Source organism: Heptranchias perlo, chromosome 9 (assembly GCF_035084215.1).
Source record: "Heptranchias perlo isolate sHepPer1 chromosome 9, sHepPer1.hap1, whole genome shotgun sequence".
In the NCBI taxonomy this organism is placed as follows: domain Eukaryota; kingdom Metazoa; phylum Chordata; class Chondrichthyes; order Hexanchiformes; family Hexanchidae; genus Heptranchias; species Heptranchias perlo.
Genome location: NC_090333.1, coordinates 86,495,555 through 86,516,601, shown reverse-complemented (window position 1 = coordinate 86,516,601; position 21,047 = coordinate 86,495,555). Strand labels below are relative to the sequence as shown.

The 21,047-nt window shown below is 50.4% G+C and overlaps 1 protein-coding gene across 1 annotated transcript in view; it reads right to left on the bottom strand.

Annotated features, from left to right (window-relative positions):
- Window positions 1-21,047, bottom strand: part of tnr (tenascin R (restrictin, janusin)) — a 349,786-nt gene that overhangs the window by 10,921 nt on the left and 317,818 nt on the right. Inside the window, exon 20 of the mRNA XM_067989625.1 lies at window positions 5,376-5,539. Within this exon, the coding sequence (XP_067845726.1) occupies window positions 5,376-5,539 (164 nt within the window). The remainder of the gene's footprint in view (window positions 1-5,375; window positions 5,540-21,047) is intronic.

Here is a 21,047-nt window from a genome sequence, read left to right as displayed (position 1 = left end):
GTGGTGGTGAGCCGCCTTCTTGAACCGCTGCAGTCCGTGTGGTGAAGGTTCTCCCACAGTGCTGTTAGGAAGGGAGTTCCAGGATTTTGACCCAGCGACGATGAAGGAACGGCGATATATTTCCAAGTCGGGATGGTGTGTGACTTGGAGGGGAACGTGCAGGTGGTGTTGTTCCCATGTACCTGCTGCTCTTGTCCTTCTAGGTGGTAGAGGTCGCGGGTTTGGGAGGTGCTGTTGAAGAAGCCTTGGCGAGTTGCTGCAGTGCATCCTGTGGATGGTACACACTGCAGCCACAGTGCGCCGGTGGTGAAGGGAGTGAATGTTTAGGGTGGTGGATGGGGTGCCAATCAAGCGGGCTGCTTTGTCCTGGATAGTGTCGAGCTTCTTGAGTGTTGTTGGAGCTGCACTCATCCAGACAAGTGGAGAGTATTCCATCACACTCCTGACTTGTGCCTTGTAGATGGTGGAAAGGCTTTGGGGAGTCGTGGATAGCACGTTTCGTGAGATGGTCACACCGCAGGTAAAGGTTGTACAGGCAGGAAGTAAGTGGGTGACCTCCAGGCAGAGTAAGAGGAGCAGGCAGGCAGTGCAGGGGTCCTCTGTGGCCGTCCCCCTCTCAAACAAATATACCGCTTTGGATATTGTTGAGGGGGATGACTTATCAGGGGAAGGCAGCAGCAGCCAACTTCCTGGCACCAGGGGTAGCTCTGCTGCACAGGCTGGGAGGAAAAAGAGTGGAAGAGCTATAGTGGTAGGGGATTCTATCGTAAGGGGAACAGACTGGCGTTTCTGTGGCCGTAATCGTGACTCCAGGATGGTTTGTTGCCTCCCTGGTGCCAGGGTCATGGATGTCACTGAGCGGCTTCAGGGCATTCTCAAGGGGGAGGGTGAGCAGGCAGAGGTCGTGGTCCACATTGGGACCAACGACATAGGTAGGAAGGGAGATGAGGTCCTGCATCAAGAATTTAGGGAGCTAGGTAGCAGATTAAAGAGCAGGACCTCAAAGGTTGTAATCTCTGGATTACTCCCAGTGCCACGGGCTAGTGAGTATAGAAATAGGAGGATAGAACAGATGAATGCGTGGCTAAAGAGTTGGTGCAGGAGGGAGGGTTTCAGTTTCCTGGATCACTGGGCCTGCTTCTGGGGAAGGTGGGACTTGTACAAGTCGGACGGGTTGCACCTGAACCAGAGCGGGACAAATATCCTTGCGGGGAGGTTTGCTAGCACTGTTGGGGGGGGTTTAAACTAACTTGGCAGGGGGATGGGATACAGAGTGGAGCTACAATAGGGGGTGATGTGCAGCCAAATATAGAGAAAAAAACAAGTCAGCTTGGAAGACAGGGCAAATATGTGAGGGCAAGGCTGGATGGCATCTATTTTAATGCAAGGAGTCTTGCAAATAAGGTGGATGAACTGAAGGTGTTGATAAACACATGGGAGTATGATATTGTTGCTGTCACAGAGACATGGTTGAGGGAGGGGCAAGACTGGCAGCTCAATATTCCGGGGTACAGAATCTTCAGGCGAGACAGAGGGGGAGGTATAAGAGGAGGGGGGGGTCGCAATATTAATTAAAGAATCAATTACTGCCATAAGGAGGGATGATATATTAGCAGGTTCCTCTAATGAGGCCATATGGGTGGAGCTTAAAAACAAAAAGGGGGCAAGCACTTTGATGGGAGTGTACTATAGGCCCCCAAACAGTCAGGGGGAGATAGAGGAACAGATATGTAGGCAAATCTCAGAAAATTGTGCAAATAATAGGGTAATCATAGTGGGGGATTTCAACTTCCCCAATATTAACTGGGATACTCAGAGTGTAAAAGGCTTAGAGGGTACAAAATTCTTAACGTGCATCCAGGAGAGCTTTTTGAGCCAGCATGTAGAAAGTCCTACAAGAGAGGGGGCGGTACTGGACCTAATTCTAGGGAATGAGTCCGGCCAAGTGGAAGAAGTGCGAGTAGGTGAGCACTTTGGTGACAGTGACCATAATTCGGTGAGATTTAAGGTGGTCATGGAAAAGGACAGGGAGGGGCCGGAAATAAAGGTTCTAAATTGGGGGAAGGCCGATTTTAATAGGATAAGGCAGGATCTGGCCAAAATGGACTGGGATCAGCTGCTTGTAGGAAAATCCGCATCGGAGCAATGGGAGTCTTTCAGAAGGGAGATTGAGACCATACAATGGCAACATGTTCCCGTAAAGGTCAAGGGTGGTTCCAAGAACTCCAGGGAACCTTGGATGTCAGGGGATATACGAGAATGGATTAGGAAAAAAAGGAGGGCTTTTGGCAGATACAAAAGGCTAAAGACGGAGGAAGCCCAAGAGGAGTACAAAAAGTGCAGGGGGATACTTAAAAAAGAAATTAGGAGATCAAGGAGGGGCCATGAAAAAACACTGGCGAGCAAAATAAAGGAAAATCCTAAGATGTTTTATAAGTATATTAAGGGTAAGAGGATAACTAGGGAAAAAATAGGGCCCATTAGGGACAAAAATGGCAATCTGTGTGTGGAGCCGGCAGATGTAGGAGGGGTTCTAAATGAATTTTTTGCATCTGTTTTCACTATGGAGAAGGACGATGTAGACATAGAAATACGACAGGGGGACTGTGATATACTCGAACATATTAACATCGAGCGGGAGGAGGTATTGGCGGTTTTAGCAGGCCTAAAAATGGATAAATCCCCAGGCCCGGACGAAATGTATCCCAGGCTACTGTGTGAGGCAAATGAGGAGATTGCGGGGGCTCTAACACATATATTCAGAACCTCTCTGGCCACAGGGGATGTGCCAGAGGACTGGAGAACTGCTAATGTAGTACCATTATTCAAGAAGGGGAGTAGGGAAAAACCGGGGAACTACAGGCCAGTGAGCCTAACATCAGTGGTAGGAAAATTATTGGAAAAAATTCTGAAGGACAAAATTAGTCTCCACTTGGAGAAGCAAGGATTAATCAGGGATAGTCAACATGGCTTTGTCAAGGGAAGATCATGTCTGACTAATTTGATTGAATTTTTTGAGGGGGTGACTAGGCGTGTGGATGAGGGTAACGCAGTAGATGCGGTATACATGGATTTCAGTAAGGCCTTCGATAAAGTCCCGCACAGGAGACTGGTCAAAAAGGTACGAGCCCATGGAGTCCAGGGTGCCTTGGCACTTTGGATACAAAACTGGCTTAGTGGCAGAAGGCAGAGGGTGATGGTCGAAGGTTGTTTTTGTGACTGTAAGCCTGTGGCCAGTGGGGTACCACAGGGATCGGTGCTGGGTCCCTTGCTGTTTGTGGTCTACATTAACGACTTGGATATGAATGTAAAAGGTATGATCAGTAAGTTCGCTGATGATACAAAAATTGTTAGGGTGGTAAATAGCGAGGAGGATAGCCTCAGTCTGCAGGACGTTATAGATGGGTTGGTCAGATGGGCGGAACAGTGGCAAATGGAATTTAACCCGGAAAAGTGCGAGGTGATGCACTTTGGAGGGACTAACAAGGCAAGGGAATACACAATGAATGGGAGGACCCTAGGCAAGACAGAGGGTCAGAGGGATCTTGGTGTGCAAGTTCACAGATCCCTGAAGGCGGCGGAACAGGTAGATAAGGTGGTAAAGAAGGCATATGGGATACTTGCCTTTATTAGCCGAGGCATAGAATATAAGAGCAAGGAGGTTATGATGGAGCTGTATAAAGCACTGGTTAGGCCACAGCTGGAGTACTGTGTGCAGTTCTGGTCGCCACACTACAGGAAGGATGTGATCGCTTTGGAGAGGGTGCAGAGGAGATTCACCAGGATGTTACCAGGGCTGGAGCGCTTCAGTTATGAAGAGAGACTAGGAAGATTGGGTTTGTTTTCCTTGGAGCAGAGGAGGCTGAGGGGGGACATGATTGAGGTGTACAAAATTATGAGGGGCATAGATACGATGGATACTCAGGAGCTTTTTCCCTTCGTTGAGGGTACTATAACAAGGGGACATAGATTCAAGGTAAAAGGCGGGAGGTTTAGAGGGGATTTGAGAAAGAACTTTTTCACCCAGAGGGTGGTTGGAGTCTGGAACTCACTGCCTGAAAGGGTTGTGGAGGCAGGAACCCTCACAACATTCAAGAAACATTTGGATGAGCACTTGAAATGCCATAGCATACAAGGCTACGGACCAAATGCTGGAATATGGGATTAGATTAGACTGGGCTTGATGGCCGGCGCGGACACAATGGGCCGAAGGGCCTCTATCCGTGCTGTATAACTCTCTATGACTCTATGAGTCAGGAGGTGAGTCACTCGCCGCAGAATACCCAGCCTCTGACCTGCTCTTGTGGCCACAGTATTTATATGGCTGGTCCAGTTAAGTTTCTGGTCAATGGAGACCCCCAGGACATTGATGGTGGGGAATTCGGCGATGGTAATGTGTTGAATGTCAAGGGGAGGTGGTTAGACTCTCTCTTGTTGGAGATGGTCATTGCCTAGCCCTTGTCTGGCACGAATGTTACTTGCCACTTATGAGCCGAAGCCTGGATGTTGTCCAGGTCTTGCTGCATGTGGGCTCGGACTGCTTCATTATCTGAGGGGTTGCGAATGGAACTGAACACTGTGCAATCATCAGCGAACATCCCCATTTCTGACCTTATGATGGAGGGAAGGTCATTGATGAAGCAGCTGAAGATGGTTGGGCCTAGGACACTGCCCTGAGGAACTCCTGCAGCAATGCCCTGGGGCTGAGATGATTGGCCTCCAACAACCACTACCATCTTCCTTTGTGCTAGGTATGACTCCAGCCACTGGAGAGTTTTCCCCCTGATTCCCATTGACTTCAATTTTACTGGGGCTCCTTGGTGCCACACTCGGTCAAATGCTGCCTTGATGTCAAGGGCAGTCACTCTCACCTCACCTCATGTCTGTCTATTAGCAGCCTGTCCAATTTTGGAACAGTCTGTCTGTTCCTTACCAGTCTTTCTGAGGTTGGAACACTGTGTCTGTCCCTCACAGTCTGCCCGGTTTGGAACACTGTGTCTGTCCCTCACAGTCTGCCCGGGTTGGAACACTGTGTCTGTCCCTCACAGTCTGCCCGGGTTGGAACACTGTGTCTGTCCCTCACAGTCTGCCCGGGTTGGAACACTGTGTCTGTCCCTCACAGTCTGCCCGGGTTGGAACACTGTGTCTGTCCCTCACAGTCTGCCCGGGTTGGAACACTGTGTCTGTCCCTCACAGTCTGCCCGGGTTGGAACACTGTGTCTGTCCCTCACAGTCTGCCCGGGTTGGAACACTGTGTCTGTCCCTCACAGTCTGCCCGGGTTGGAACACTGTGTCTGTCCCTCACAGTCTGCCCGGGTTGGAACACTGTGTCTGTCCCTCACAGTCTGCCCGGGTTGGAACACTGTGTTTCTTACCTGGCTGTGTCTATTCTCTCCGTACTTCCCGTTGAGGTTGGCCCGGTGACAATTCTTGTACCACCAGGCTCCCTTGTAAGACAAGGCGCAGTTTGTGACAGCGACATCATTGTCCCGATCCTCCGTGGAGAATGACCGTCCCTGATGATAGGAGAGTGAGTCGCCTACAGGCAGCAAACGCAAGGAGTCACTGTGAGTTCGGGGTCAGGTCTCGGCCAATGGCCAACTGTCTCACCCTCTGGGAACCAGATTACTTTGGATTTCGGGCAACTTCTCACTTTCCTTCAGAACAGCGTTCTGGGGAGTGAAGGCGTCTCACTCAGAGAGAGAGTGAGTGTGTGTGAGTGTGAGTGTGAGTGATTGAGAGAGTGTGTGTGTGTGAGAGTGTGTGTGTGTGTGTGTGTGCGAGTGAGTGTGAGTGTGTATGTGTGAGAGTGAGAGTGAGTGTGTATGTGTGAGAGTGAGTGTGAGTGTGAGTGATTGAGAGTGCGTGTGTGTGAGAGTGAGTGTGAGTGATTGAGTGTGTGTGTGTGTGTGTGTGTGTGTGAGAGAGAGCTCAGCCTGGTGTCGTACTGAACCACTCAGGGCCACAGAAGGACCATGTATTTCGATGGTATGTATCTCAGTATTTACTGTTCTGACGAAGGGTCTTTGACCTGAAACATTCCCTCTGTTCCTCTCTCCACAGGCGCTGCCTCACTTGCTGAGGATTTCCAGCATTTGCTGTTTTTATTTCGGATTTCTAGCATCTGCAGGATTTTGCTTTTGTATTTATTTTGCACTTTTCATGACGTCAGGACATCCCAAAATTCTTTACAGCCAATGAAATACTTTCAAAGTGTAATCACTGTTGTAATGTCGGAAACGCAGCAGCCAATTTGTGCACAGCAAGATCCCACAAACAGCAATGTGATAATGAGCAGATAATCTGTTTTATGATGTTGAGGGATAAATATTGGCCCCAGGACACTGGGGAGAACTCCCCACTGCTCTTCTTCAATACAGTGACCATGGGATCTTTCACATCCACCCGAGAGGGCAGATGGGGCCTCAGTTTCACATCTTATCCAAAAGACAGCACCTCCAACAGTGCAGCACTCCCTCAGTACTGCCCCTCCGACAGTGCAGAGCTCCGTCAGTACTGACTCTCCGACAGTGCAGCACTCCCTCAGTACTGACCCTCCGACAGTGCAGCACTCCCTCAGTACTGACCCTCCGACAGTGCAGCGCTCCCTCAGTACTGACCCTCCGACAGTGCAGCGCTCCCTCAGTACTGACCGTCCGACAGTACAGCGCTCCCTCAGTACTGACCGTCCGACAGTACAGCGCTCCCTCAGTACTGACCCTCCGACAGTACAGCGCTCCCTCAGTACTGACCCTCCAACAGTGCAGCGCTCCCTCAGTACTGACCCTCCGACAGTGCAGCGCTCCCTCAGTACTGACCCTCCGACAGTGCGGCGCTCCCTCAGTACCGACCCTCCGACAGTGCGGCGCTCCCTCAGTACCGACCCTCCGACAGTGCGGCGCTCCCTCAGTACTGACCCTCCGACAGTGCGGCACTCCCTCAGTACTGACCCTCCGACAGTGCGGCACTCCCTCAGTACTGACCCTCCGACAGTGCAGCACTCCCTCAGTACTGACCCTCCGACAGTGCGGCACTCCCTCAGTACTGACCCTCCGACAGTGCAGCGCTCCCTCAGTACTGACCCTCCGACAGTGCGGCACTCCCTCAGTACTGACCCTCCGACAGTGCAGCGCTCCCTCAGTACTGACCCTCCGACAGTGCGGCACTCCCTCAGTACTGCACTGGGAGTGTCGGCCTGGATTATGTGCTCAAATCTCTGAAGTGGGGGTTTGAACCCACAACCTTCTGATTCTGAGGTGAGAGAGATACCCACTGAGTCAGGATGAAGAGCCCGGGTTCCAAGATGCAGTGGTCAGCCTCATTCTTTGTGCCTCGGGTTGGGAAGAGAGGAATCAGCCAAAGTCCCTGCTCACTGCCGAGTGCCCCCTGCTGAGACGGGCTGTATTAGCGGAGACTCAGGCCCCGAGATTACCCTGACTCCTCCAGCAAGGATGCAACCAATTTGGTTCTCCAATCGACCCGAGTCCACCCAATTCCCACCGGGACAGTTCAGTTCAAATCGGGACTGTAGTCTCACCAATGTTGCAGTTTCTCACCGTATCAATGGGAAAATCACCGGCATTGACAGTTATCGATAGAAACCAATCGGCTCAGTCTGAGAGTGGGACCGAAAGCTCGGAGAACCAATTATTACTTTGCCCCAATGTTGCTTGCTCATGAACATGAGGCAAAAAGTTTGGAGATAAGCTGATGATTACTGAGTGTTTGAAGATGAGCTGATGATTACTGAGTGTTTGAAGATGAGCTGATGGTTACTGAGTGTTTGAAGATGAGCTGGTGATTACTGAGTGTTTGAAGATGAGCTGATGGTTACTGAGTGTTTGAAGATGAGCTGATGGTTACTAAGTGTTTGAAGATGAGCTGATGGTTACTGAGTGTTTGAAGATGAGCTGATGATTACTGAGTGTTTGAAGATGAGCTGATGGTTACTGAGTGTTTGAACAAATAAGATGATAAACTTTTTCTTTTCCCCAACTGAGCTATCTGGGACATGCCCAGCTGTTGTCTGATGTCAACTTTTCTTGTCTTTGAGACTGGGTGCAGCCCCTATTTTGTGCTGTAGTGTGAATATAGTCCAATCACTGCACTTGTGGAATTCCCAGAGTTTGGAAATAAAGTCGGAAGATGGGGTTTGGGATGATGAGTTTTACTCAATTTGAAGAATTACACTTTCGGGACTTTGCCAGATTTTTTCTTGAAACTATTGGTGCACATTTGCCCCATTCACTTGGTCAGTATGATTCTGGGCATTGAGTGATGGTGGGATCAGGTCCAGCTACGATGCATCACCCCATGGTTAAATATCTTGCTCAATTGTCCAGACTGAAAAATGGAGAGTTGGGATCAGTGGTGGAGGTACTTGTGGAGTTGTACCCCAGTGAGAGTCAGGAGAGGGGAGGAGTGGGGTCCTGGAACTGTACCCCAGTGAGAGTCAGGAGAGGGGAGGAGTGGGGTCCTGGAACTGTACCCCAGTGAGAGTCCGGAGAGGGGAGGAGTGGGGTCCTGGAACTGTACCCCAGTGAGTGTCAGGAGAGGGGAGGAGTGGGGTCCTGGAACTGTACCCCAGTGAGAGTCCGGAGAGGAGGGGAATGGGGTCCTGGAACTGTACCCCAGTGAGAGTCAGTACCTTCAGGAGAGGAGGGGAGTGGGGCCCATGGAACTGTACCCCAGTGAGAGTCAGTACGTTCAGGAGAGGAGGGGAGAGGGGCCCATGGAACTGTACCCCAGTGAGAGTCAGTACCTTCAGGAGAGGAGGGGAGTGGGGTCCTGGAACTGTACCCCAGTGAGAGTCAGTACGTTCAGGAGAGGAGGGGAGTGGGGCCCATGGAACTGCACCCCAGTGAGAGTCAGTACCTTCAGGGGAGGAGGGGAGTGGGGCCCATGGAACTGTACCCCAGTGAGAGTCAGTACGTTCAGGAGAGGAGGGGAGAGGGGCCCATGGAACTGCACCCCAGTGAGAGTCAGTACCTTCAGGGGAGGAGGGGAGTGGGGCCCATGGAACTGTACCCCAGTGAGAGTCAGTACCCTCAGGAGAGGAGGGGAGTGGGGCCCATGGAACTGTACCCCAGTGAGAGTCCGGAGAGGAGGGGAGTGGGGCCCATGGAACTGTACCCCAGTGAGAGTCAGTACCTTCAGGAGAGGAGGGGAGTGGGGCCCATGGAACTGTACCCCAGTGAGAGTCAGTACCCTCAGGAGAGGAGGGGAGTGGGGCCCATGGAACTGTACCCCAGTGAGAGTCAGTACCTTCAGGGGAGGAGGGGAGTGGGGCCCATGGAACTGTACCCCAGTGAGAGTCAGTACGTTCAGGAGAGGAGGGAAAGTACTATCACCGATAATGGAAGGTGTCCTCACACTGCCTGGTGTGTTGCTATCCTGAGCAGGATATGAATTGGTGAGTGTTACACAAAAAATCATGTTTTATCAGACAAACCCAACGGAAGCTGATTCAGTTCAACAAGTTCAGTGAAATAAAATGAGTTGAAATGGTGAGAGGGGACTCACTGCCAGATGTTCAGGATCCAATGGTGAGAGGGGACTCACTGCCAGATGTTCAGGATCCAATGGTGAGAGGAGACTCACTGCCAGATGTTCAGGATCCAATGGTGAGAGGAGACTCACTGCCAGATGTACAGGTGCCAATGGAGAGAGGAGACTCACTGCCAGATGTTGGAGCCAATGGAGAGGGGAGGTTTGTTGCCAGATGTTGGAGCCAATGTTGCTTTGTTCACCTCTGTGACAAACACATTAGAGATGGGCTGGGATTTGGTGCAATTGGATCAGTTGAAGGGGCCTGAGACCTGGTTAAACAGAACCAGCTGTGCAGGGTGGACGCAGAGACACCCCAACTCAGGCAATGTATTCATTCAAAGGCTGGATGCAAATGACAACAGATTGACCAGTGGTGATTTCAAACAAATTACCTGCTGTTAACTCAAAAGGAATGTCCTCATTGAGGGCCAGAAATCCTGACTGATCATAAAAAGGGGATTTAAGGATTTGGGAGCGAAAAAATATGCTCGAGGTTTGACACAATAAATTACAGGATCAGTCTCTGTTACACCGAGTGTGAGGATCAGTGTGTGTTACACCGAGTGTGAGGATCAGTCTGTGTTACACCGAGTGTGAGGATCAGTGTATGTTACACCGAGTGTGAGGATCAGTGTGTGTTACACCGAGTGTGAGGATCAGTGTGTGTTACACCGAGTGTGAGGATCAGTCTGTGTTACACCGAGTGTGAGGATCAGTGTGTGTTACACTGAGTGTGAGGATCAGTGTGTGTTACACCGAGTGTGAGGATCAGTCTGTGTTACACCGAGTGTGAGGATCAGTGTGTGTTACACCGAGTGTGAGAATCAGTCTGTGTTACACCGAGTGTGAGGATCAGTGTGCGTTACACCGAGTGTGAGGATCAGTCTGTGTTACACCGAGTGTGAGGATCAGTGTGTGTTACACCGAGTGTGAGGATCAGTGTGTGTTACACCGAGTGTGAGGATCAGTGTGTGTTACACCGAGTGTGAGGATCAGTGTGTGTTACACCGAGTGTGAGGATCAGTGTGTGTTACACCGAGTGTGAGGATCAGTCTCTGTTACACCGAGTGTGAGGATCAGTGTGTGTTACACCGAGTGTGAGGATCAGTCTGTGTTACACCGAGTGTGAGGATCAGTGTGTGTTACACCGAGTGTGAGGATCAGTGTGTGTTACAACGAGTGTGAGGATCAGTGTGTGTTACACCGGGTGTGAGGATCAGTCTCTGTTAAACCGAGTGTGAGGATCAGTGTGTGTTACACCGAGTGTGAGGATCAGTGTGTGTTACACCGAGTGTGAGGATCAGTGTGTGTTACACCGAGTGTGAGGATCAGTGTGTGTTACACCGAGTGTGAGGATCAGTGTGTGTTACACCGGGTGTGAGGATCAGTGTGTGTTACACCGAGTGTGAGGATCAGTGTGTGTTACACCGAGTGTGAGGATCAGTCTGTGTTACACCGAGTGTGAGGATCAGTGTGTGTTACACCGAGTGTGAGGATCAGTGTGTGTTACACCGAGTGTGAGGATCAGTGTGTGTTACACCGAGTGTGAGGATCAGTCTGTGTTACACCGAGTGTGAGGATCAGTGTGTGTTACACCGAGTGTGAGAATCAGTCTCTGTTACACCGAGTGTGAGGATCAGTGTGTGTTACACCGAGTGTGAGGATCAGTCTGTGTTACACCGAGTGTGAGGATCAGTGTGTGTTACACCGAGTGTGAGGATCAGTGTGTGTTACACCGGGTGTGCGGATCAGTCTCTGTTACACCGAGTGTGAGGATCAGTGTGTGTTACACCGAGTGTGAGGATCAGTCTGTGTTACACCGAGTGTGAGGATCAGTGTGTGTTACACCGAGTGTGAGGACCAGTCTGTGTGACACCGAGTGTGAGGATCAGTCTGTGTTACACCGAGTGTGAGGATCAGTCTGTGTTACACCGAGTGTGAGGATCAGTGTGTCTTACACCGAGTGTGAGGATCAGTCTGTGTGACACCGAGTGTGAGGATCAGTGTGTGTTACACCGAGTGTGAGGATCAGTGTGTGTTACACCGAGTGTGAGGATCAGTCTGTGTTACACCGAGTGTGAGGATCAGTCTGTGTTACACCGAGTGTGAGGATCAGTGTGTGTTACACCGAGTGTGAGGATCAGTGTGTGTTACACCGAGTGTGAGGATCAGTGTGTGTTACACCGAGTGTGAGGATCAGTGTGTGTTACACCGGGTGTGAGGATCAGTCTCTGTTAAACCGAGTGTGAGGATCAGTGTGTGTTACACCGAGTGTGAGGATCAGTGTGTGTTACACCGAGTGTGAGGATCAGTGTGTGTTACACCGAGTGTGAGGATCAGTGTGTGTTACACCGAGTGTGAGGATCAGTGTGTGTTACACCGAGTGTGAGGATCAGTGTGTGTTACACCGAGTGTGAGGATCAGTGTGTGTTACACCGGGTGTGAGGATCAGTCTGTGTTACACCGAGTGTGAGGATCAGTCTCTGTTACAACGAGTGTGAGGATCAGTGTGTGTTACACCGAGTGTGAGGATCAGTGTGTGTTACACCGAGTGTGAGGATCAGTCTGTGTTACACCGAGTGTGAGGATCAGTCTGTGTTACACCGAGTGTGAGGATCTGTGTGTGTTACACCGAGTGTGAGGATCAGTGTGTGTTACACCGAGTGTGAGGATCAGTCTGTGTTACACCGAGTGTGAGGATCAGTGTGTGTTACACCGAGTGTGAGGACCAGTCTGTGTTACACCGAGTGTGAGGATCAGTGTGTGTTACACCGAGTGTGAGGATCAGTCTGTGTTACACCGAGTGTGAGGATCAGTGTGTGTTACACCGAGTGTGAGGATCAGTGTGTGTTACACCGGGTGTGAGGATCAGTGTGTGTTACACCGAGTGTGAGGATCAGTGTGTGTTACACCGAGTGTGAGGATCAGTGTGTGTTACACCGAGTGTGAGGATCAGTGTGTGTTACACCAAGTGTGAGGATCAGTGTGTGTTACACCGGGTGTGAGGATCAGTGTGTGTTACACCGGGTGTGAGGATCAGTCTGTGTTACACCGAGTGTGAGGATCAGTCTCTGTTACAACGAGTGTGAGGATCAGTGTGTGTTACACCGAGTGTGAGGATCAGTGTGTGTTACACCGAGTGTGAGCATCAGTCTGTGTTACACCGAGTGTGAGGATCAGTCTGTGTTACACCGAGTGTGAGGATCAGTGTGTGTTACACCGAGTGTGAGGACCAGTCTGTGTGACACCGAGTGTGAGGATCAGTCTGTGTTACACCGAGTGTGAGGATCAGTGTGTGTTACACCGAGTGTGAGGATCAGTGTGTGTTACACCGAGTGTGAGGATCAGTCTGTGTTACAGCGAGTGTGAGGATCAGTGTGTGTTACACCGAGTGTGAGGATCAGTGTGTGTTACACCGAGTGTGAGGATCAGTGTGTGTTACACCGAGTGTGAGGATCAGTGTGTGTTACACCGAGTGTGAGGATCAGTGTGTGTTACACCGAGTGTGAGGATCAGTCTGTGTTACACCGAGTGTGAGGATCAGTGTGTGTTACACCGAGTGTGAGGATCAGTGTGTGTTACACCGAGTGTGAGGATCAGTGTGTGTTACACCGAGTGTGAGGATCAGTGTGTGTTACACCGAGTGTGAGGATCAGTGTGTGTTACACCGAGTGTGAGGATCAGTGTGTGTTACACCGGGTGTGAGGATCAGTCTGTGTTACACCGAGTGTGAGGATCAGTCTCTGTTACAACGAGTGTGAGGATCAGTGTGTGTTACACCGAGTGTGAGGATCAGTGTGTGTTACACCGAGTGTGAGGATCAGTCTGTGTTACACCAAGTGTGAGGATCAGTCTGTGTTACACCGAGTGTGAGGATCTGTGTGTGTTACACCGAGTGTGAGGATCAGTGTGTGTTACACCGAGTGTGAGGATCAGTGTGTGTTACACCGAGCGTGAGGATCAGTCTGTGTTACACCGAGTGTGAGGATCATTGTGTGTTACACCGAGTGTGAGGATCAGTCTGTGTTACACCGAGTGTGAGGATCAGTGTGTGTTACACCGAGTGTGAGAATCAGTCTGTGTTACACCGAGTGTGAGGATCAGTGTGTGTTACACCGAGTGTGAGGATCAGTCTGTGTTACACCGAGTGTGAGGATCAGTGTGTGTTACACCGAGTGTGAGAATCAGTCTGTGTTACACCGAGTGTGAGGATCAGTGTGTGTTACACCGAGTGTGAGGATCAGTGTGTGTTACACCGAGTGTGAGGATCAGTGTGTGTTACACCGGGTGTGAGGATCAGTCTCTGTTACACCGAGTGTGAGGATCAGTGTGTGTTACACCAAGTGTGAGGATCAGTGTGTGTTACACCGGGTGTGAGGATCAGTGTGTGTTACACCGGGTGTGAGGATCAGTCTGTGTTACACCGAGTGTGAGGATCAGTCTCTGTTACACCGAGTGTGAGGATCAGTGTGTGTTACACCGAGTGTGAGGATCAGTGTGTGTTACACCGAGTGTGAGGATCAGTCTGTGTTACACCGAGTGTGAGGATCAGTCTGTGTTACACCGAGTGTGAGGATCTGTGTGTGTTACACCGAGTGTGAGGATCAGTGTGTGTTACACCGAGTGTGAGGATCAGTGTGTGTTACACCGAGTGTGAGGATCAGTCTGTGTTACACCGAGTGTGAGGATCAGTGTGTGTTACACCGAGTGTGAGGATCAGTCTGTGTAACACCGAGTGTGAGGATCAGTGTGTGTTACACCGAGTGTGAGAATCAGTCTGTGTTACACCGAGTGTGAGGATCAGTGTGTGTTACACCGAGTGTGAGGATCAGTCTGTGTTACACCGAGTGTGAGGATCAGTGTGTGTTACACCGAGTGTGAGAATCAGTCTGTGTTACACCGAGTGTGAGGATCAGTGTGTGTTACACCGAGTGTGAGGATCAGTGTGTGTTACACCGAGTGTGAGGATCAGTGTGTGTTACACCGAGTGTGAGGATCAGTGTGTGTTACACCGAGTGTGAGGATCAGTGTGTGTTACACCGAGTGTGAGGATCAGTCTCTGTTACACCGAGTGTGAGGATCAGTGTGTGTTACACCGAGTGTGAGGATCAGTGTGTGTTACACCGAGTGTGAGGATCAGTGTGTGTTACACCGAGTGTGAGGATCAGTGTGTTTTACACCGAGTGTGAGGATCAGTGTGTGTTACACCGGGTGTGAGGATCAGTCTCTGTTAAACCGAGTGTGAGGATCAGTGTGTGTTACACCGAGTGTGAGGATCAGTCTGTGTTACACCGAGTGTGAGGATCAGTCTGTGTTACACCGAGTGTGAGGATCAGTGTGTGTTACACCGAGTGTGAGGATCAGTGTGTGTTACACCGAGTGTGAGGATCAGTGTGTGTTACACCGGGTGTGAGGATCAGTCTCTGTTACACCGAGTGTGAGGATCAGTGTGTGTTACACCGAGTGTGAGGATCAGTGTGTGTTACACCGAGTGTGAGGATCAGTCTGTGTTACACCGAGTGTGAGGATCAGTCTTTGTTACACCGAGTGTGAGGATCAGTGTGTGTTACACCGAGTGTGAGGATCAGTGTGTGTTACACCGAGTGTGAGGATCAGTGTGTGTTACACCGAGTGTGAGGATCAGTCTGTGTTACACCGAGTGTGAGGATCAGTCTGTGTTACACCGAGTGTGAGGATCAGTCTGTGTTACACCGAGTGTGAGGATCAGTGTGTGTTACACCGAGTGTGAGGATCAGTGTGTGTTACACCGAGTGTGAGGATCAGTGTGTGTTACACCGGGTGTGAGGATCAGTCTCTGTTACACCGAGTGTGAGGATCAGTGTGTGTTACACCGAGTGTGAGGATCAGTCTGTGTTACACCGAGTGTGAGGATCAGTCTGTGTTACACCGAGTGTGAGTATCAGTGTGTGTTACACCGAGTGTGAGGATCAGTCTGTGTTACACCGAGTGTGAGGATCAGTCTGTGTTACACCGAGTGTGAGGATCAGTCTGTGTTACACAGAGTGTGAGGATCAGTGTGTGTTACACCGAGTGTGAGGATCAGTGTGTGTTACACCGAGTGTGAGGATCAGTGTGTGTTACACCGAGTGTGAGGATCAGTCTGTGTTACACCGAGTGTGAGGATCAGTCTGTGTTACACCGAGTGTGAGGATCAGTGTGTGTTACACCGAGTGTGAGGATCAGTCTGTGTTACACAGAGTGTGAGGATCAGTGTGTGTTACACCGAGTGTGAGGATCAGTCTGTGTTACACCGAGTGTGAGGATCAGTCTGTGTTACACCGAGTGTGAGGATCAGTGTGTGTTACACCGAGTGTGAGGATCAGTGTGTGTTACACCGAGTGTGAGGATCAGTGTGTGTTACACCGAGTGTGAGGATCAGTGTGTGTTACACCGAGTGTGAGGATCAGTGAGTGTTACACCGGGTGTGAGGATCAGTCTCTGTTAAACCGAGTGTGAGGATCAGTGTGTGTTACACCGAGTGTGAGGATCAGTCTGTGTTACACCGAGTGTGAGGATCAGTCTGTGTTACACCGAGTGTGAGGATCAGTGTGTGTTACACCGAGTGTGAGGATCAGTGTGTGTTACACCGGGTGTGAGGAATAGTCTCTGTTACACCGAGTGTGAGGATCAGTGTGTGTTACACCGAGTGTGAGGATCAGTGTGTGTTACACCGAGTGTGAGGATCAGTCTGTGTTACACCGAGTGTGAGGATCAGTCTTTGTTACACCGAGTGTGAGGATCAGTGTGTGTTACACCGAGTGTGAGGATCAGTGTGTGTTACACCGAGTGTGAGGATCAGTGTGTGTTACACCGAGTGTGAGGATCAGTCTGTGTTACACCGAGTGTGAGGATCAGTGTGTGTTACACCGAGTGTGAGGATCAGTGTGTGTTACACCGAGTGTGAGGATCAGTGTGTGTTACACCGAGTGTGAGGATCAGTGTGTGTTACACCGAGTGTGAGGATCAGTCTGTGTTACACCGAGTGTGAGGATCAGTGTGTGTTACACCGAGTGTGAGGATCAGTGTGTGTTACACCGAGTGTGAGGATCAGTCTGTGTTACACCGGGTGTGAGGATCAGTCTCTGTTACACCGAGTGTGAGGATCAGTGTGTGTTACACCGGGTGTGAGGATCAGTCTGTGTTACACCGGGTGTGAGGATCAGTGTGTGTTACACCGAGTGTGAGGATCCGTCTGTGTTACACCGAGTGTGAGGATCAGTCTGTGTTACACCGAGTGTGAGGATCAGTCTGTGTTACACCGAGTGTGAGGATCAGTGTGTGTTACACCGAGTGTGAGGATCAGTGTGTTTTACACCGAGTGTGAGGATCAGTCTGTGTTACACCGAGTGTGAGGATCAGTGTGTGTTACACCGAGTGTGAGGATCAGTCTGTGTTACACTGAGTGTGAGGATCAGTCTGTGTTACACAGAGTGTGAGGATCAGTGTGTGTTACACCGAGTGTGAGGATCAGTGTGTGTTACACCGAGTGTGAGGATCAGTGTGTGTTACACCGAGTGTGAGGATCAGTCTGTGTTACACCGAGTGTGAGGATCAGTGTGTGTTACACCGGGTGTGAGGATCAGTGTGTGTTACACTGAGTGTGAGGATCAGTCTGTGTTACACCGAGTGTGAGGATCAGTCTGTGTTACACCGAGTGTGAGGATCAGTGTGTGTTACACCGAGTGTGAGGATCAGTGTGTGTTACTCCGAGTGTGAGGATCAGTCTGTGTTGCACCGAATGTGAGGATCAGTGTGTGTTACACCGAGTGTGAGAATCAGTCTGTGTTACACCGAGTGTGAGAATCAGTCTGTGTTACACCGAGTGTGAGGATCAGTGTGTGTTACACCGGGTGTGAGGATCAGTCTCTGTTACACCGAGTGTGAGGATCAGTGTGTGTTACACCGAGTGTGAGGATCAGTCTGTGTTACACCGAGTGTGAGGATCAGTCTGTGTTACAGCGAGTGTGAGGATCTGTGTGTGTTACACCGAGTGTGAGGATCAGTGTGTGTTACACCGAGTGTGAGGATCAGTGTGTGTTGCACCGAGTGTGAGGATCAGTCTGTGTTACACCGAGTGTGAGGATCAGTGTGTGTTACACCGAGTGTGAGGATCAGTCTGTGTTACACCGAGTGTGAGGATCAGTGTGTGTTACACCGAGTGTGAGAATCAGTCTGTGTTACACCGAGTGTGAGGATCTGTGTGTGTTACACCGAGTGTGAGGATCAGTGTGTGTTACACCGAGTGTGAGGATCAGTGTGTGTTACACCGAGTGTGAGGATCAGTGTGTGTTACACCGAGTGTGAGGATCAGTGTGTGTTACACCGAGTGTGAGGATCAGTGTGTGTTACACCGGGTGTGAGGATCAGTCTCTGTTACACCGAGTGTGAGGATCAGTGTGTGTTACACCGAGTGTGAGGATCAGTCTGTGTTACACCGAGTGTGAGGATCAGTCTGTGTTACACCAAGTGTGAGGATCAGTTTGTGTTACACCGAGTGTGAGGATCAGTGTGTTTTACACCGAGTGTGAGGATCAGTCTGTGTTGCACCGAGTGTGAGGATCAGTGTGTGTTACACCGAGTGTGAGGATCAGTGTGTGTTACACTGAGTGTGAGGATCAGTCTGTGTTACACAGAGTGTGAGGATCAGTGTGTGTTACACCGAGTGTGAGGATCAGTGTGTGTTACACCTAGTGTGAGGATCAGTGTGTGTTGCACCGAATGTGAGGATCAGTGTGTGTTACACCGAGTGTGAGGATCAGTGTGTGTTACACCGGGTGTGAGGATCAGTCTGTGTTACACCGATGGTGAGGATCAGTCTGTGTTGCACCGAATGTGAGGATCAGTGTGTGTTACACCGAGTGTGAGAATCAGTGTGTGTTACACCGAGTGTGAGGATCAGTGTGTGTTACACCGATGGTGAGGATCAGTCTGTGTTGCACCGAATGTGAGGATCAGTGTGTGTTACACCGAGTGTGAGAATCAGTCTGTGTTACACCGAGTGTGAGGATCAGTGTGTTTTACACCGGGTGTGAGGATCAGTCTCTGTTACACCGAGTGTGAGGATCAGTGTGTGTTACACCGAGTGTGAGGATCAGTCTGTGTTACACCGAGTGTGAGGATCAGTCTGTGTTACACCGAGTGTGAGGATCTGTGTGTGTTACACCGAGTGTGAGGATCAGTGTGTGTTACACCGAGTGTGAGGATCAGTCTGTGTTACACCGAGTGTGAGGATCAGTCTGTGTTACACCGAGTGTGAGGATCAGTGTGTGTTCCACCGAGTGTGAGGATCAGTCTGTGTTACACCGAGTGTGAGGATCAGTGTGTGTTAAACCGGGTGTGAGGATCAGTCTCTGTTACACCGAGTGTGAGGATCAGTGTGTGTTACACCGAGTGTGAGGATCAGTGTGTGTTACACCGAGTGTGAGGATCAGTCTGTGTTACACCGAGTGTGAGGATCAGTCTTTGTTACACCGAGTGTGAGGATCAGTGTGTGTTACACCGAGTGTGAGGATCAGTGTGTGTTACACCGAGTGTGAGGATCAGTCTGTGTTACACCGAGTGTGAGGATCAGTCTGTGTTACACCGAGTGTGAGGATCAGTGTGTGTTACACCGAGTGTGAGGATCAGTGTGTGTTACACCGAGTGTGAGGATCAGTGTGTGTTACACCGGGTGTGAGGATCAGTCTCTGTTACACCGAGTGTGAGGATCAGTGTGTGTTACACCGAGTGTGAGGATCAGTCTGTGTTACACCGAGTGTGAGGATCAGTCTGTGTTACACTGAGTGTGAGGATCAGTCTGTGTTACACAGAGTGTGAGGATCAGTGTGTGTTACACCGAGTGTGAGGATCAGTGTGTGTTCCACTGAGTGTGAGGATCAGTCTGTCTTACACCGAGTGTGAGGATCAGTCTGTGTTACACCGAGTGTGAGGATCAGTGTGTGTTACACCGAGTGTGAGGATCAGTGTGTGTTACACCGAGTGTGAGGATCAGTGTGTGTTAAACCGGGTGTGAGGATCAGTCTCTGTTACACCGAGTGTGAGGATCAGTGTGTGTTACACCGAGTGTGAGGATCAGTGTGTGTTACACCGAGTGTGAGGATCAGTCTGTGTTACACCGAGTGTGAGGATCAGTCTTTGTTACACCGAGTGTGAGGATCAGTGTGTGTTACACCGAGTGTGAGGATCAGTGTGTGTTACACCGAGTGTGAGGATCAGTGTGTGTTACACCGAGTGTGAGGATCAGTCTGTGTTACACCGAGTGTGAGGATCAGTGTGTGTTACACCGAGTGTGAGGATCAGTGTGTTTTACACCGAGTGTGAGGATCAGTCTGTGTGACACCGAGTGTGAGGATCAGTGTGTGTTACACCGAGTGTGAGGATCAGTCTGTGTTACACTGAGTGTGAGGATCAGTCTGTGTTACACAGAGTGTGAGGATCAGTGTGTGTTACACCGAGTGTGAGGATCAGTGTGTGTTACACCGAGTGTGAGGATCAGTCTGTGTTACACCGAGTGTGAGGATCAGTGTGTGTTCCACTGAGTGTGAGGATCAGTCTGTGTTACACCGAGTGTGAGGATCAGTCTGTGTTACACCGAGTGTGAGGATCAGTGTGTGTTACACCGAGTGTGAGGATCAGTGTGTGTTACTCCGAGTGTGAGGATCAGTCTGTGTTGCACCGAATGTGAGGATCAGTGTGTGTTACACCGAGTGTGAGAATCAGTCTGTGTTACACCGAGTGTGAGGATCAGTGTGTGTTACACCGGGTGTGAGGATCAGTCTCTGTTACACCGAGTGTGAGGATCAGTGTGTGTTACACCGAGTGTGAGGATCAGTCTGTGTTACACCGAGTGTGAGGATCAGTCTGTGTTACACCGAGTGTGAGGATCTGTGTGTGTTACACCGAGTGTGAGGATCAGTGTGTGTTACACCGAGTGTGAGGATCAGTGTGTGTTACACTGAGTGTGAGGATCAGTGTGTGTTACACCGGGTGTGAGGATCAGTCTCTTTTACACCGAGTGTGAGGATCAGTCTGTGTTACACCGAGTGTGAGGATCAGTGTGTGTTACACCGGGTGTGAGGATCAGTCTGTGTTACACCGAGTGTGAGGATCAGTCTGTGTTACACCGAGTGTGAGGATCAGTCTGTGTTACACCGAGTGTGAGGATCAGTTTGTGTTACACCGAGTGTGAGGATCAGTGTGTGTTACACCGAGTGTGAGGATCAGTGTGTGTTGCACCGAGTGTGAGGATCAGTGTGTGTTGCACCGAGTGTGAGGATCAGTGTGTGTTACACCGAGTGTGAGGATCAGTCTGTGTTACACCGAGTGTGAGGATCAGTGTGTGTTACACCGAGTGTGAGGATCAGTGTGTGTTACACCGAGTGTGAGGATCAGTCTGTGTTGCACCGAATGTGAGGATCAGTGTGTGTTACACCGAGTGTGAGAATCAGTCTGTGTTACACCGAGTGTGAGGATCAGTG